General features: G+C 35.1%; 1 protein-coding gene across 1 annotated transcript; it reads right to left on the minus strand.

The window, feature by feature from the left end:
* Positions 1-794: 794 nt before the first annotated feature.
* On the minus strand, positions 795-9406 carry CTXN2 (cortexin 2). The gene is made up of 2 exons (XM_006201754.3): positions 9241-9406; positions 795-1308 (listed from the first exon to the last, which is right to left on the minus strand). Exon 2 carries the CDS (start codon positions 1249-1251, stop codon positions 1006-1008), a length of 246 nt encoding a protein of 81 aa, XP_006201816.1. The 5' UTR covers positions 1252-1308; positions 9241-9406; the 3' UTR covers positions 795-1005.
* Positions 9407-14691: the final 5285 nt, after the last annotated feature.

Raw genomic sequence — 14691 nt, forward strand, 5'->3', positions numbered from 1 at the left:
TCCTTGTTTTGCAGATTTGGAACTCAAGGTCTTTTTACGTAACTTCTAGGTCAGAATGCTAGTTCTTGGCTAACATTCAAATCTCAGAGTTTAGACTCCTAAACTGAAAAACTTTTCATGACATCTTAAATCCTAATTCATCTCAGATCACTGGGTTTCCAGATGTATTTGTAGAGCTCATAGGGCACTAAAATTAGAAGGGACCTGAAACATTCTCTGGTTAGCTTCCTTACTGAAATCCAAGAGATAAGATGACTTGGCCGAAGTTGATAGCTCTACCGGTGGCATCGTGGAGACTGGACTCCTTGTTTCTGGTAGAGCATGCTTTCCACTAGGTCATGATAAAACTCCCGTGTTGATGCTATTTATAAAAAGGGGAGGAGGTGGGAGTCTCAGTATGATCCCAAGCTACGGGATTTTACTGCAAGAGATTCTAGAAGGAGGACTAGACGGGCCAAACTGTGACATCTGAGGAACTTTATGGCCTGTGTCTACTAGTAGGGTTTGTGTGTTAGCTTTTTAATTTGTAAACATTGTTGACCTATGGTTATTATTAGGAAAATCATGTTATGTTTATTCTTTGGGCTGAGGATCCCTTATCTTTGATACCTAATTCTCTAGAGCAAGGGGACCAGGATCAGAAATGTGGAGAGAATGTCTAGGTGCTGCATGGGGGCAGATGCAGGCATCCTTTAACACGGTTCATTGGCACAAAAAGGAAACAGAGATTCAAGGCAGATGGTTGAGATAAGAATGAAGATAGTATACGTATGGCTGGAGCAATCCTTATGCTCTATTCATTAGAAATCTTGATGTGAAGACAGAGGAAAGTGAGAAACCCCAAAGATGGTTTATCATTTACAGGGCATGGTGGATAAATTAGCCATGCACATTTATTGGATTCGGTGAATGAAAAGAGCCTCTTCCAGCACGCCGAAGGAAATTACAATTGGGTCCACCATGTGTTCCAGTGATATAACCCTAAACACTGAAAAGCTGGAGCACTCAGGCAAGTGCATATTCAAATGTCCCTTTATCAAACTCTTCAACTTCATCTTCCCATGTAGAGGAAGGCATGCTACTATATGGGTCTAACAGGATTTTGAAGCATCTGATAATAAGAAGTCCCAAGAAGATACACAAAATCCCAACAAAAGCAAAGCCAGTTTTTTGCTCCAGAGTCAATGAGAAAGCTGATACTTCGTTGACACTCATCTTAGCTGAAGAGTTGCCACAGTAGGTACTACTCATTATTCACTGTCTCATCATTTTGGCTCTTCAGAATTCCTCCTGAGGTGACCTCTTGGCCTAGATACAAAATTGGAGTCAGTTTAGTTTTATCCAAATATGGCATCAGGCAGGTAATTGTTTTATAAAATATGGCATTTTTCAAACTCTCTTGACTTAACTCACAAGATATTTGTAAACATCATCATATATAGATCAGGATTAAATTGGTGTTGGAGATGCTACTTCTATTGTAGTAATTACAGAATTGCCTTTGTGGATACATAAAACTGTACCTATAGACACAAAATATAAAATCAAGTATGAAGGGGAATAGTTAAATAATTAAACCTAAAAGCTTTTGATTCATTGTGAGATGGTTTGTTCACTGCTTCTTTGACCCAAATTGTCATCTAATTTTCACTTCATTTTTACATATAACAATAAAACCATGAATGATTATTAAGTGTAAGCTGGTCAGGCTCTCTAAAGTCCATGTTTTAAGGTCTATCTCCAGTGCCATTTTGTCTGATACAGATTCTGATCTTTTTAAACAGATGTAGTATCTTCTTTCTTCTTCATCCTCTTAGCTTTAAGACTTACATCCTTGTGTTTTCTTTTCTACTACCGCTTCATACACTAAATGTTAATTTCTTAAACAGAGAAATTGTGTTTTAAACATTATGTTTAGAAGAGCAGTACCTAACATAGTAGCCTGCAAGTAACAAGCAGCAGTAGCTCTGGACCATTAACCATCTCCCCACCATCTTCATTAGCTTTCACACACTACAAAGACACAAAATCCAAGTTAAGCAGCATGTTTTCTATGAAATTCACCTGCAAGCAAGCTCCCCAGACTCCTTCCCAACCAGATTCCCGCTCTCTCTAAGCTCCTACTATATTGAGATTCTAAAACTCCAGCAAAAGTGTTCAGAAAGTGTGTGCTGAATTGAAGCAAAGCAGATTTTTTTCCATTTGATGTCTTGATGTTAATTAAATTAATTAATTAAAAAGTAAGATTCGATAATTAAATCAAATGGTTGCTAATGCACAGCCGCCCTTCTTGAGAGAACTGTCACCAAACAGCTTGTCATCCAGTAACTGAGACTGACAGGCTGCTGGTGTCCTTGTCTTCGTTGTTGCTTCTCTCGATAGTTTTAAGTTATGTTTATTAAAATGACTGACCCTTCAGGGTTTTTTGGATTCAGTTTTCCGAAAACAACTGAGACAGGACAAGGAATGGGAGGTAAGGAGTGGAGAAAGGGAGTAATTATAAGGACAAGCCTTGTAGCTTTCAAAATTGTTCACCAACTAACACACCAGTTAATATCAAACAGTATTATATTTTATAATGATTTGATTTACAAAACAGCTCTCTCTTCAAACCTTAAGTGTCATAAATATTCAATACATTCTGGGATATGTTGGTTATTTCACATTTTTGTTTAATAAAAGGAAAAGAAATGTTGTTCAACCCCATTTACTGTATTTCCTTACTTCAAATCATTTTTCTGCCCTAAGTATGGTATAGCAAATATATTTTAATTTTTTAAAAAAAATTTGAGATCACTTAAGTGCTTTCAGAGTGATTTTTCTGAAAATTGAGCTCTTGTACTATTTATCCTATAGAAGGTAGGGGAGACTGGTCTGATTATTTCATGACCTTGGGCCTTAACTAGAACTTTTTTCCTGACCAAATCTCTAATTTTATTGCTTTGTCAATTGAAGGTCTTTTGTTGCGATTCATACACTCTCTGGTTCATTTATTTAATGAGTAGACAAACTAAAAAGCAGCATGTTTCTACAGAGATGCTGACCCAACTGTTTGACCGATTCAGCCAAGTAACTTGCTTGAATTATTTTTTTCACTAAGTCCATGACCTTGCTAGGCTATACCATTTGAATATTTTCTGGGACATATGGGTAAGAAGAGGCAATAAACTTGGTTTACTGGTGGACACGTTAAACAGATTCCCAGAAGTGAATGACTTGTTGCCCAGCAGCTGGGAGTGTTGCCCCAGACAATCTTCAGCTGATAGCTCCTTTCATGGATTGCTTCAATAGCAGAGAGCTGCCTCACCCAAGGTTACCTCCCTTCCAATGGCAGACAGTTTTCCAGGACTGATTCATGTGAGAGTAAAAAGGCCTGGCCATCCTGACTCAAAGGGGAACAAAAAGAACCACTCTAGCTCCAGAGTTTGCCATGGGGTAACCCGAGGCTGTTGTTGGTTCATCATAGCTCAAATTCTGCCCACTCTTGCTTAGTTCCCCTCTCCTCCACAGGTGTTGAGCCCAAGGGCATGACTTAATATACATCCTGCACACTAAACTCTGTCTCAGAGTCTGGTTTCTGGGGAACACTATCTGCAAAACTTGATGTCACAAAAGGTAAAACATCTCCACAGTTTTAATGATCTGTACATTTTTCAAGCTAGCTTATTTTGCCATCGTGTAAAAAAAAATAGCCTAAACTGAGTATAGTTATGAGATTAATTAAATTTATTTATGTGTTATTAAAAATCATAATGTAGCTACGTACATAGGGTCATAACCGATTATTAGAAGACTTAAGTCAGTTTGCACTTAGCTCGTGATTAATCCACTACACTCTGTTATTCTTATTAAAACCGACAACATAACGCCATTTGCAGCAACATGGATGCTCCTGGAGAATGTCATTCTAAGCGAAGCAAGCCAGAAAGAGAAAGAAAAATACCATATGAGATTGCTCACATGTGGAATCTAAAAAACAAACAAACAAACAAAAACAAAGCGTAAATACAGGACAGAAATAGACTCATAGACAGAGAATACAGACTTGTGGCTGCCAGGGGGGCGGAGGGTGGGAAGGGATAGACTGGGATTTCAAAATTGTAGAATAGATAAACAAGATTATACTATATAGCACAGGGAAATATACACAAAACGTTATGGTAGCTCACAGAGAAAAAAATGTGACAATGAGTGTGTATATGTCCATGTATGACTGAAAAATTGTGCTGAACACTGGAATTTGACACAACATTGTAAAATGATTATAAATTAATAAAAAATGTTAAAAAAAGAAAAAAAAACCCACCAACTGACCAAATAAACAAGCAAAAATAGACATTTTCTACCTGTAGCAATAAAACACTCATTTTTTACTATTAAATTAAAACTTATCTTACTAGTTAGAGATACTAAATCCCTTAAACTTTGTATTACAACTTGTCTGACATATACCAGATGTTTTGTTCTTAGAGTCTTAGACAATCTTGGAATTGAGTTACTTATTTTAATGGAAAAATAACTATTTCTCAAGTAGTTACCACAGTTCCTGACATATTGTAGGTATTCAATAAACACTTGAATTGAATTAAACTAAATTTATTGATGAATATAATTTTTGATGAATAAAGTTCTAGTTTTAAAAAATCTAATTTTTAAAATCAGAAAATATATTTAGTTAAAATGAAATGAACAAGAAAACTTTGATTTCAAAAATATCAGCCTTGAAGATAAATATTAAAATTCAGCAGCTCATTCAGAGTTCAGTATTTCTGATTTTTAAAATAAGTGATTAATATAACATTCACAGAAAGACTCACATGATTTGTAATATTCAAAGGTAGAGAAAGTAAATCTTTTCTAACAACCTGTGAGTTTCGTTTTGTTGTCGAAGGAAAGGTGTGTAGGCATCACATAATTTTGGCATTAACTACCAGGAAGTACAGAGTTAAATTTTGTATTCAGTCATAATGACTTTGGATAGCTTAAAACTTCTGTTATAATTATCCCTTCTTCTGTCTCTGCCCTCTTCATTGCTTGGCTACTCCAGTTACCATTAGCTAACAAGGGTAAGATACTTCAAAGTTACTTAGCTAAGAAACTTCAAAGGCTTTTGGAATCAGGTAGGAATACAAACAATGAATGGATATACAGAGCCATTGTTAGTAAATGAATAAAGTCACCGTTTTTTATACTATCTTGGAAGAACAGATGAATGGTTATCTTGTGGCTTTAAACATAGTTTATGAGCCCTCTTTGGCTCTCTGTTGTAGGTACCAATATAAATAAAATGCAGGACAAAAACTGGAAGCTGAATGAGATTAAGATATTACATAATAATGAATATAGCAGTTATATTTTAATTACTCTTTGAACAACTATATATATTGAATATCTGCTCTGTGTCACCAAGTCTGCTTGGTGCTAGAGTATAATGATGAACTACATAACAATGTGCACCTGCCATAATGAGTGTTACAATCTGTTGGAGGAGACAGACTCAATTATTTTAAAAATATCTATCTGTCTATCTATATTATATCAGTTAGTCATAAATGCTATTAAACAAAGCAGGCAAGTTAAGAGGAAAGAGAATGATGGCAAGTAAAAGGAGCTTTTTTCATTAATGAAATCAGCAAAGGCTTCCCTAGGGAGATGACATTTGACCTGAAGCCTGAATGATGTCAAGAAGGGAGCCATGAAAATATCTGGAGGAAGAACACTGCAGTTTGAGGAAAGAGTCAATGCAAAGACTTTGAGGTGAGAGAATTTCATACACAATACGTTCAGATAAAGAAATTGACCAATAACAGATCAAACTCCCTATCTGTGCAAGATGGCCTAATCATATCAGATGATAAAGAAAAGGCAGAAGTAATTCATCTATATTTGCCTTTTTAACTAATACAGAATGCTTTATAAAAATGACCCAAAAATCAAACAATGAAAGGAGATAAGAAAGTAGTAGAATAATGTTTAGCCACATTAGATTAATTAAAACTCCCAGAATAAGATGATTTATAACTTGCTTGTGCAAAAACCTCTTAAAACCTTGGAGAAGTACCTGACCATGAGAGTGCTGCCAGGTATGGACGTAGACAGACAAATGTCTCAATTTTCAGAAAGAGCAGTGGGAAATTGTGAAAATTATATATCAGTAACTTGGAATGAATTTTTGTTACAAGTCTGTGATTAATTATTTTAACAGATAATATGTTAGGATTTAAGAAGTGACTAAAAGTTGAGGTTAATAAGAAGTAACGTCAAATTCACTTCCTCTTTTGAAAGTTTACTACTAACATGGAATATCAGGGAAATAGCATGGCAATGCATTTAACAGTCTCCCATGATATCCTTTTTTGGGGAAGGTAGTGAAATATACCTGGGTAATATTTTTATGTAGATTCATAGTTCACTGCAGTGTCCTAATAAATATTGGGTTCTGTAATCATAGAGACAGCTCTCCAACATAGCATCTTTCGAAAGTCTGTATCTACATCCTATTCAGTGTTTCTGAACAGTAACTAAGTTGAAGACACTGAAGTGATGATTATTAAATTTAACACAAAGCTGGGCTGAAAACTGTAAGTTAGCTCACAGAATTAAGAATTAAGATAATTCTGATGACTGGAATTCTGGATTGAAACCAGAATATGAAATTTAATAGAAACATTTCTAAAATCCTGTATTTAAATGGGACAGAGGGAGGTGCATCAGACTTAGACTGGGGACACCTGACCTGGAAGTTCACGTGAACAGATGTTTTATTAACATCTTAAAAGGAAGAACTTAGACTTTCATATTCATCTTAAAATTCTATCTTCCCCCAAAGATGAAAACAAAATTACAAGCCAGGGAGAACACCTGAAAAGGTAGTATTCAAATGTTGAAAATAAGGTCTGGCCATTGCTGCAGGCATTGTGCCCACACAAGCAAATGAGTAAAGTTAAGCAATTGCCTAACAACATGTTCAGAAAATAGAGGCTCTTGGAAATTTAAGCAATTTAAGCCATATATGTAGCAGTTAAAAGTATTTTCAGGCCTAAATTTTTCAAATATTTGCCCAAACTTTCCATTTTACTTGCTCTGTGAAATGAATGACTTATCTCATTCCAACACCGAGTCTAATGTTTTTGAGAATAAAATGCTACTTAAGTATGCTAAGCTTTGTACCTTTCAATTAATATAGAGTATAATATGATATGAAAGTAAAAACAAAATACTGTTAAGAATCAATAGAATTCTTCAGATATGACACTGATTTCTTCATAATTAATAAGGTTTCTAAAAATTAACAACTGTAGATAAAAGATATATTTTCACTTTCTTTAATCCCTGGAAGAGAAGCTAAAAAAAAAAAAGTCAGCAGGTTCTCCAAAAAAAAATTTTAATGCCTACCTCAGAGGAAAAACTTCATCTTAATATCCTGTTTATAAGGAAATAGATAATGAAGGAAATATGAGAGAAATTTAGACCATAAAGTTACAAAACTATGAATAAATAAACCCTTATGAGAAAAAAGTTAAGAAAAAAATGAATTTTCAAAAAAAGAGTAAAATGTAAAATTGTGTGGCAAAAGTTATTTTAAGTATGCTCAGCCACAAATGGGTAAAGTGAGTAAAATGATCAACATCATACAGTTTAAATATCAGGATTTATGTGTTTTATGACTAAAGTATTTAAGTATATTTCTGTAGTACTACTGCAAATGATAAAATATTTCCTCAAGCTGTAGTCACTGGAATTTGTGTTTAGGTATTTTAGAAATGAGAAAATGAGTTGAAAGCACGTCATTCTCTTCATGGCAATTGTCAGAAGCTGAGAATTCTAAGTGCTGATGAGTCATAGGACCAGGCCAAGGGTATCCCTGTAGATACCAGTAGGCCCAAATCTCACTGAGGTGCTTTGTAGTTAGTAACCAATAAGTAGATAAACAAGGTCTTGCTATGACCAGTCATCCAAATCATACCATTGTGAAGAGTAGTGAAGCAAAATATAACAGAATTTTTGCTCCTGATCTGTATAAACTTTCATATACATGAAGCTTATGTGTGATGTTTTTTCTTCTGTGAGGTAAGTTTACTGATTGGAGACATAAAAATTTAATCTTCAGAAGCATATAGTTATTTAGTCAAGCAACAATATGCAATTGCAGAAACCAATACTGAAAAGTATGTGACCATTAAAAAAGAACCTCTCGCATTTGATTTTAATTAACAAGGTTTCCCCCTCCTGTTTATTTATCTATTAATAATATTCCAAACAATAAATCTAAAATAACAATTATTATAGTGTAATATGGTATTTTAGGTAAAAAGTACTTTGATACTGGTCATTGGATATAATAATCTCTAACGCTAATGATATGACCATTCATAATTTAATGAAATGAGACATATAGTAAAACCCAACCTGAAAAAATAATGAATTCTCCCATACACATATATACACACCCCACCAAATATCAAGCTAATTAAATCCTATTAAAAATAAAGAGGGAAAAGAAGCATTACTGAGGCCACATCTGTACAGAGCTAGCTAATCATTTGGAAAGGAATATGTTGAAATCAAAGGAAAACCTTAAATTACAAACCCAGATGTCTTCATCATGATGAAGTGCATATATTTCCAGGCCTTCCTAGGGCTCTAAAACCTTGAGATATGCCAGAATCTACCCCCTACCCCAATCCCAACCTTTCAGATTTCAACTTTAAGAGAATTTCCTTCTTAAGAGAATCTCTGGATAACTCCTCAAAGACTCTGACGTTCATTTTTTTCCTTCTTTTCCTCAAAAGCACTGGAAACCTGATTTGAAAATTCTCAAAATGTCTCACTAGAGAAACCTAGACTGTGATTATCATTCTGCCTTATTTATCTTCAGTTCTCTTTGAACATATTAAATTGAATAAGTATAGAAATCTACAAAACATTATTGAAGAAGCCTCAGCAAGCTGACTGCACACACACACACACACAACACATCCTCTTTTTTCTTTCTTCTTTCCTTTGTTCTTTTTGTCAGCAGCAGGAGCAGAAACATTAAGGCTCCTTTTCCTTTAGAATTTGAACCCACCAGACCTGCGGGCTCCTTCCCCTCTCCCCCCTCCTCACCTCCTTCCCTGCTCCCTAGCTTCAGAAATACAGGAAAAGGAGACTTGCTTCTTATCTGGACCTGCACTGAAATCCTGTCAGTAATGCGGCGGGTAGGGGGAGAAAGTTACTTTGCAAGCAGAGATGTCTCACCTTCCATGCTTGTTGCCATGGAGATGAAATCCAGCGAGTAGATTTAAGTGTTGGCAGGTTTGTCTGTGTTCGCTGATCGTTTCAGTAACAATGTAAAAGACGTGCCCTGGGAACCTGCGTGCAGTCACAGGACAGCGGTTAGCGCTTTCCTGGCCTACGTGTGTAAGTCTGTATCTGTAGGTGACAGAAGACGTGGGCGCCCGCGAAATACGTGTGCGCCCTCAAGTATATTTGCAGGAAAATATGCATGAATTTCTTCGATGTGGCAGTGTATAAATATTTGCGCGCGCGCGTGTGCGTCTGTGAGGGCGTCTGACCGCGCGTTTACGTGAGACAGATAAGAGATGGAGAGTGAGAGGGGGGGAGGGAATCGGCCACAGCAGCAACAGGCTCTATCTAGTCCTCAGCTCTGCCAAAAAGAAAAATAAAATAAAAATAAAAAAGGGCTCGTTTTCACTCATATCACGTTCCGCAGGTTAGCAATCGGAGTTCATCACCAATATGGCTTTCTAAGGCAGTGGGGGGGTTAATGTATTTATTGTTAAAAATCCTTGTTTTCCTTTCCTCTCTGCATCAGTAGCTGTGCCGCAGGCATTTTGCTGTGCTGGGTGACTGCAGTCTCAGTCGAAGAGTAGGCACTAAATTCTTTCGTCTTTCTTCTCAACCTACAAGGGAAAGACTCGAGAGAACGGTGTATTGGTTTAACTGGGGGCTGCATGCGCTATTGGGAGTTATTTTTTCCCCTCCCCTTCGCCTTTCCTACACAAACCCAAGAGGATCCCCTCCCCTTTTTAGGAGTAGGTGCATAGGCGCTGTCCGTAGTGCTGAAACATTGCGTTGTACGACTTAGCTCCCATAGAAGAGCTAGAAGACACCAAGCCAGGAACGTTCAGATAAAGCCCCTATGTAGTTGCGCGGCACGTTATCTAAACTGTGTTGAATATATAGAATCCAAATCTAAACCATACTGAAAGCAAAGCAAAACAAAAACAAAAACAAAAACAAAAACAAAAACAAACAAAAAAGCTTCTTCCTTCATCTTTACTTAGGGCTCTTCCCATTCTCCAAACTGAGTTATAATGTTCCAATTCTATTCATCTTTGTATACTGTAATCAAGAACCTACGACTTGCAAGCACTTGTAGATTCCTTAAAAACTTAGTTATTGACCTTATGAATTATTAAATGTTCAGCGGTTGGGGAAAGTGTAGTTGCAGAACTGGGTCATCATTCACATAAAAAATGCTGAAAATATAAGTAAAGTGTGTTATAGTTCAATAATAAAGTGGAGGCAAACTTTATGTTAGTTTAGAGTATTTACTAAATTAGGAAATTTCATAGTCTTAAAAAATGAGCAATGTGTAACTGAGTTCGTACCAGACTATACTTAAAAAAAAGTTACTCTTTTTCATTTAAAACTATTAAACACCCTACAGTATTGGCCCACTAAGGAAGAGAGTGGGAGAAGTATCTCCTTCCAGTGACATGTTCATAGGTGTGGTTTTATTGACTTTTTTTTAAAGCTTGCTAAGGGCCACATCCTTTTTTGACATTATATGCTAGAACAGTGCTTCTTGAAATTTAATGTGCATGTGAATCCCCTGGGGATCTTGTTAGAATGAAGGTTCTCATTCAGTAAGTATGAGATTGGGTCTCAGATTCTGAATTTCTAACAACCTCCCAGATGATGCCAGAGGTTGCTAGCTTCAGGACTACACTTCAAGTAACAAAGTTCTAGAAATTCTGGCAATGCAGTCACTCATAGAGTATGGAAAAGGGGGTCATTTTATTCCATCTGTTATTCTGTTTCCAAACTGTTCTAAGAATATTCTATTCAAATAAGTTCAAAGGTTAACCATTTTATTTGCACAATATTAACTGTTTGTGAATTTGATTGAATTTGACATTGTCTAGACACTTTCTACACTTAACTCCACTCTATATTTCCATACTCTATGATCTGCAATCACCCATTCTCTTTTCAAGCCAAGCTTAAGAAAACAACCAAGTTACATGATTCTACTACTGATGCATAAGCCCCACTCCAAGAATTTGTTATCATGATTGGAGACTTTGACTTGTCATTTTATGACTTTAAATATGGTTCCATAATAAATGCTCATGATACTGATTTAAAAATCTGGGCATTACAGATCTAATTCTCACTCAGTTTAGAGAGTAGAATAGGGTCATTGTTTCACAGACTATTCGAGTGAAATTTGACCTGTCGTGTCATTGACATAGTATACTTACACTTAGATTTTGAAGTTTCTTCTGGATGATTTTCTGGATTAAAAAAAAATCCACACCTGTATGTTGTACAGTGCTTTCAGTTAATGCTTTTGAATTGATGCCAAAGGAAAGTTTTGACTCTAAATTAGGTTCCTTGGTGTTAGTTGGTGCATGACCTTGACCTTTTTCAAGCTATATGAACAGCAATGATGTTCTGGAAAGTCTGCAAAGTGGCTCATTCAGGAAAGAGTAATGGATTAAAAATCAATTATATTCCACTTCCTTTGCCATATGCTGGGATACAAGGGTGTATGAGATTTGGTCTCTGCCCTTGATGAGATATTTTGCAAAACAACATAGCAAGCTCTATGAAGTTCTATAGAAGCAAAGAGGTTAATAATATATATTTTATTTTCCATTGCCAAAGAAGTGATGAAGAATAGCAAAAAATAGCAAAATAGAAAAAACCCAGAATACCTGTATTTCAGATCCATGCCAACGTTTGCTGCCCATACTTATTAAAAAAAAACTGTTGAAAGATAAGAAATATATAAACACTTTTCTAAAGCACACATGATTCACTAGTATGTCTGGATTGTCTATGATTTTTTTTCACAGCAATTCAAATTATTACAAAGGTAAATATGTGGGTGGCATTGTTTAGACCTCCACTCAAAAGAATTGTCTTTACTATGCTTTGCCATTACACTTACAGCTTATATACAAGTATTCTACATAGAGCAATCCTCAGCTTCCACAATGCACTGTATCTGCTATGGGGTTGTTATTAAAGACTTAACCAACACATCCTTTACTGTTCTTTATGTGACATCCCTCCAAAAACATTTCTTTCAATACCAATTTCATGAATTGAACTCTTACACTCCTCCTCTTCACTTAAATCATCCCAAGGTAAGTGATGTGTTTGTTCTCTTCTTAAGAACTTAAGGCCTTTATATTTGTGTTCTTTCTTTATTGCCTTGATGACTGCAATTTTGTTTGCTCAGATACGGGTATATTATTTTCTTTTAATCTGTTTTAGTATGTGTCCTTATGTAAATATTCTCATGGAATCAGAAATGGAATAAATAAATTTTAGAAAGTAAATAAATCAATTTATTTCTCTACTTTTTGGCCAAAAAATGTTGACTGCTAAGTGGATGTATATGGTTGTTTTATAGATTTGTTTTTAACAAGATACTAAAATATAGGAAAAAATGATCTAGTTAGCTGTGAAGATAAAAATCCAATTTATTATGACTAAATAATAAATGGTAAGATAGTAGAAGAAAATTTCACTTTATATAACTACAGATCAGCTTTATTTCAAGACATATTGGTTCTCTGTTTCTCCTTCTATGCACTAAATAGTCCGCCTTATATGACGAGGATTTTTTCTCAAGTCAGAGAGCAGAAGTATTAATTATCTACCTTGTTAGAAGATGTGGTAACTATAGAAATTTAAAGAATATGACATCCCCACTCTAATGAATATATTCTAGAATGAAGATGTCACAAAGGACCTGGAAGTGAGAATTTCCTCCAACAAGCTAGCTTAGAATTCTTTTCAGAGGAGAATTTTGCTTGCTATGAATTCTTGCCACCCTGGTTCTGATCGACTTCTTGCTCTCAAGTTTTCTATAGTGGGATTGTCTCTTGAATTTATTAGGCTAACATGTTACCTTCAGCTTTTCATGAAAATCTACATCATGTCTGGCATAAGTTTATTATTTCTGAGCTAAAATGTTTTCAAATAGTTCAGCTTTTTCATTTGAAATATTGGTATATACTCAAATATTGGATGCTACAACTTTCAAACTAAAAAATATTTTAAGACAAGTTTAAATTACTTTTGTTATAACATTAAAAAATTGATCCAATGCTTATTTAGCTTTAGATGTTGTTAAATAATTAGCTATGTTTAAAAGTCACCTGTTTGTTTTTTAAAACTGCATTCCTATTTTGAGTGTCATTTTTAGGTACTCATGCCTTTTTTTTTTCCCCTACATAAGTGGTTTTAATCTTTTTGGAGGATTAAGTATGATTTTGAAATTTTAATAAGAAATATATGCTCTCTCCCTAAAAAAACAGATATACAGATAATTTCACTCAAAACTTAGGGCATTCATGGACCCTTAGAAGTCCATTTTTATAATCCCAAGGTAATCCAAGGAGCAGTTTAAAAATTTATGCTATACATGAATGATCCATTGTCGCATTCTCAGTTTTGCAACTAAGTATTGACTTTCTTAAAGCCTTGTATTTTTTTTTTTTTACCACCCTATTAGTTTTCTGTTTTCTTTCCTTGGAGTTCCTCCTTTACGTCATTTTATCATGTGATCTCTAGAGAGTAGCCAATGGTGAAGATGCTGAAATAGGATTAGAGAGTACTGTAATAAGATGATTAAGTTTGATTAGAAAATGAATGTGGGATTTTTGTCAACAGTGAAGAAATTACCTAAGTGGGCTCATAAGTGAATTGAGCATGATGACACTTCATTGATAATGATCTAATGCTAGTCTATTTGATGAGTCCCATTGAAAATGAGATGTTATGTTTTGCTGGTAAACTTTTCTGCAAAGAAAAATGTACTAAATGTGTCAGTTCAGAGTGAACTATTTAAATGAAGTTCAATTTGTTTTTAATTTTACTGCCCATAAGCCTTAAATTGTTTCATTTAAAGTGTACTTCTAGTCCTTTACTATATTTACTGTTGAGTCTAATGAGTGTGTTAGGGTACCTTGGGCACAATCTCCATGAGTGTAGGAGCCTTAACCACAGTATAACATTTAATTGGTTTAAGTTATTTTGCTGTGTTAAAGAAACAGAGAAACAGAATCAGTTTATTCTGCTACAGTGTATGCTTCTGTACTGTGAATCATCTGTTAATATTGTAACTGGCAAATAGGGATGTCAATAGAATGTGAAAATCAATTGGCTTATACACAATTTCCCCCAATACAGTAGTGTTTTGACTACAAGTAAAAGCGGCTTAACTCTAAGTCTACTTACAAAAGCTGAATGCAGTAAGCTGTGGGGGAAAGCAGTCCTGTATACAATACCTATTCACCCCTCCTTCTTCTTGGCTCAATTTGGCTGTATGCTCTGTCTTGAAAATGCATATTGAGTAGCTCCTGACCTTTATGTATTTGCCCTTGTTTCCATAATTCAACCTTTCCTTATAATTTTTCATCCTTTTTTATTAACTAAAACATTTTT

Source organism: Vicugna pacos, chromosome 6, assembly GCF_048564905.1.
Source record: "Vicugna pacos chromosome 6, VicPac4, whole genome shotgun sequence".
Classification (NCBI taxonomy): Eukaryota; Metazoa; Chordata; class Mammalia; order Artiodactyla; family Camelidae; genus Vicugna; species Vicugna pacos.

Excerpts from the sequence above, each read along its gene's own strand:
- CTXN2 (XM_006201754.3), bottom strand. The coding sequence starts at position 1,251 with ATGAGTAGTACCTACTGTGGCAACTCTTCAGCTAAGATGAGTGTCAAC.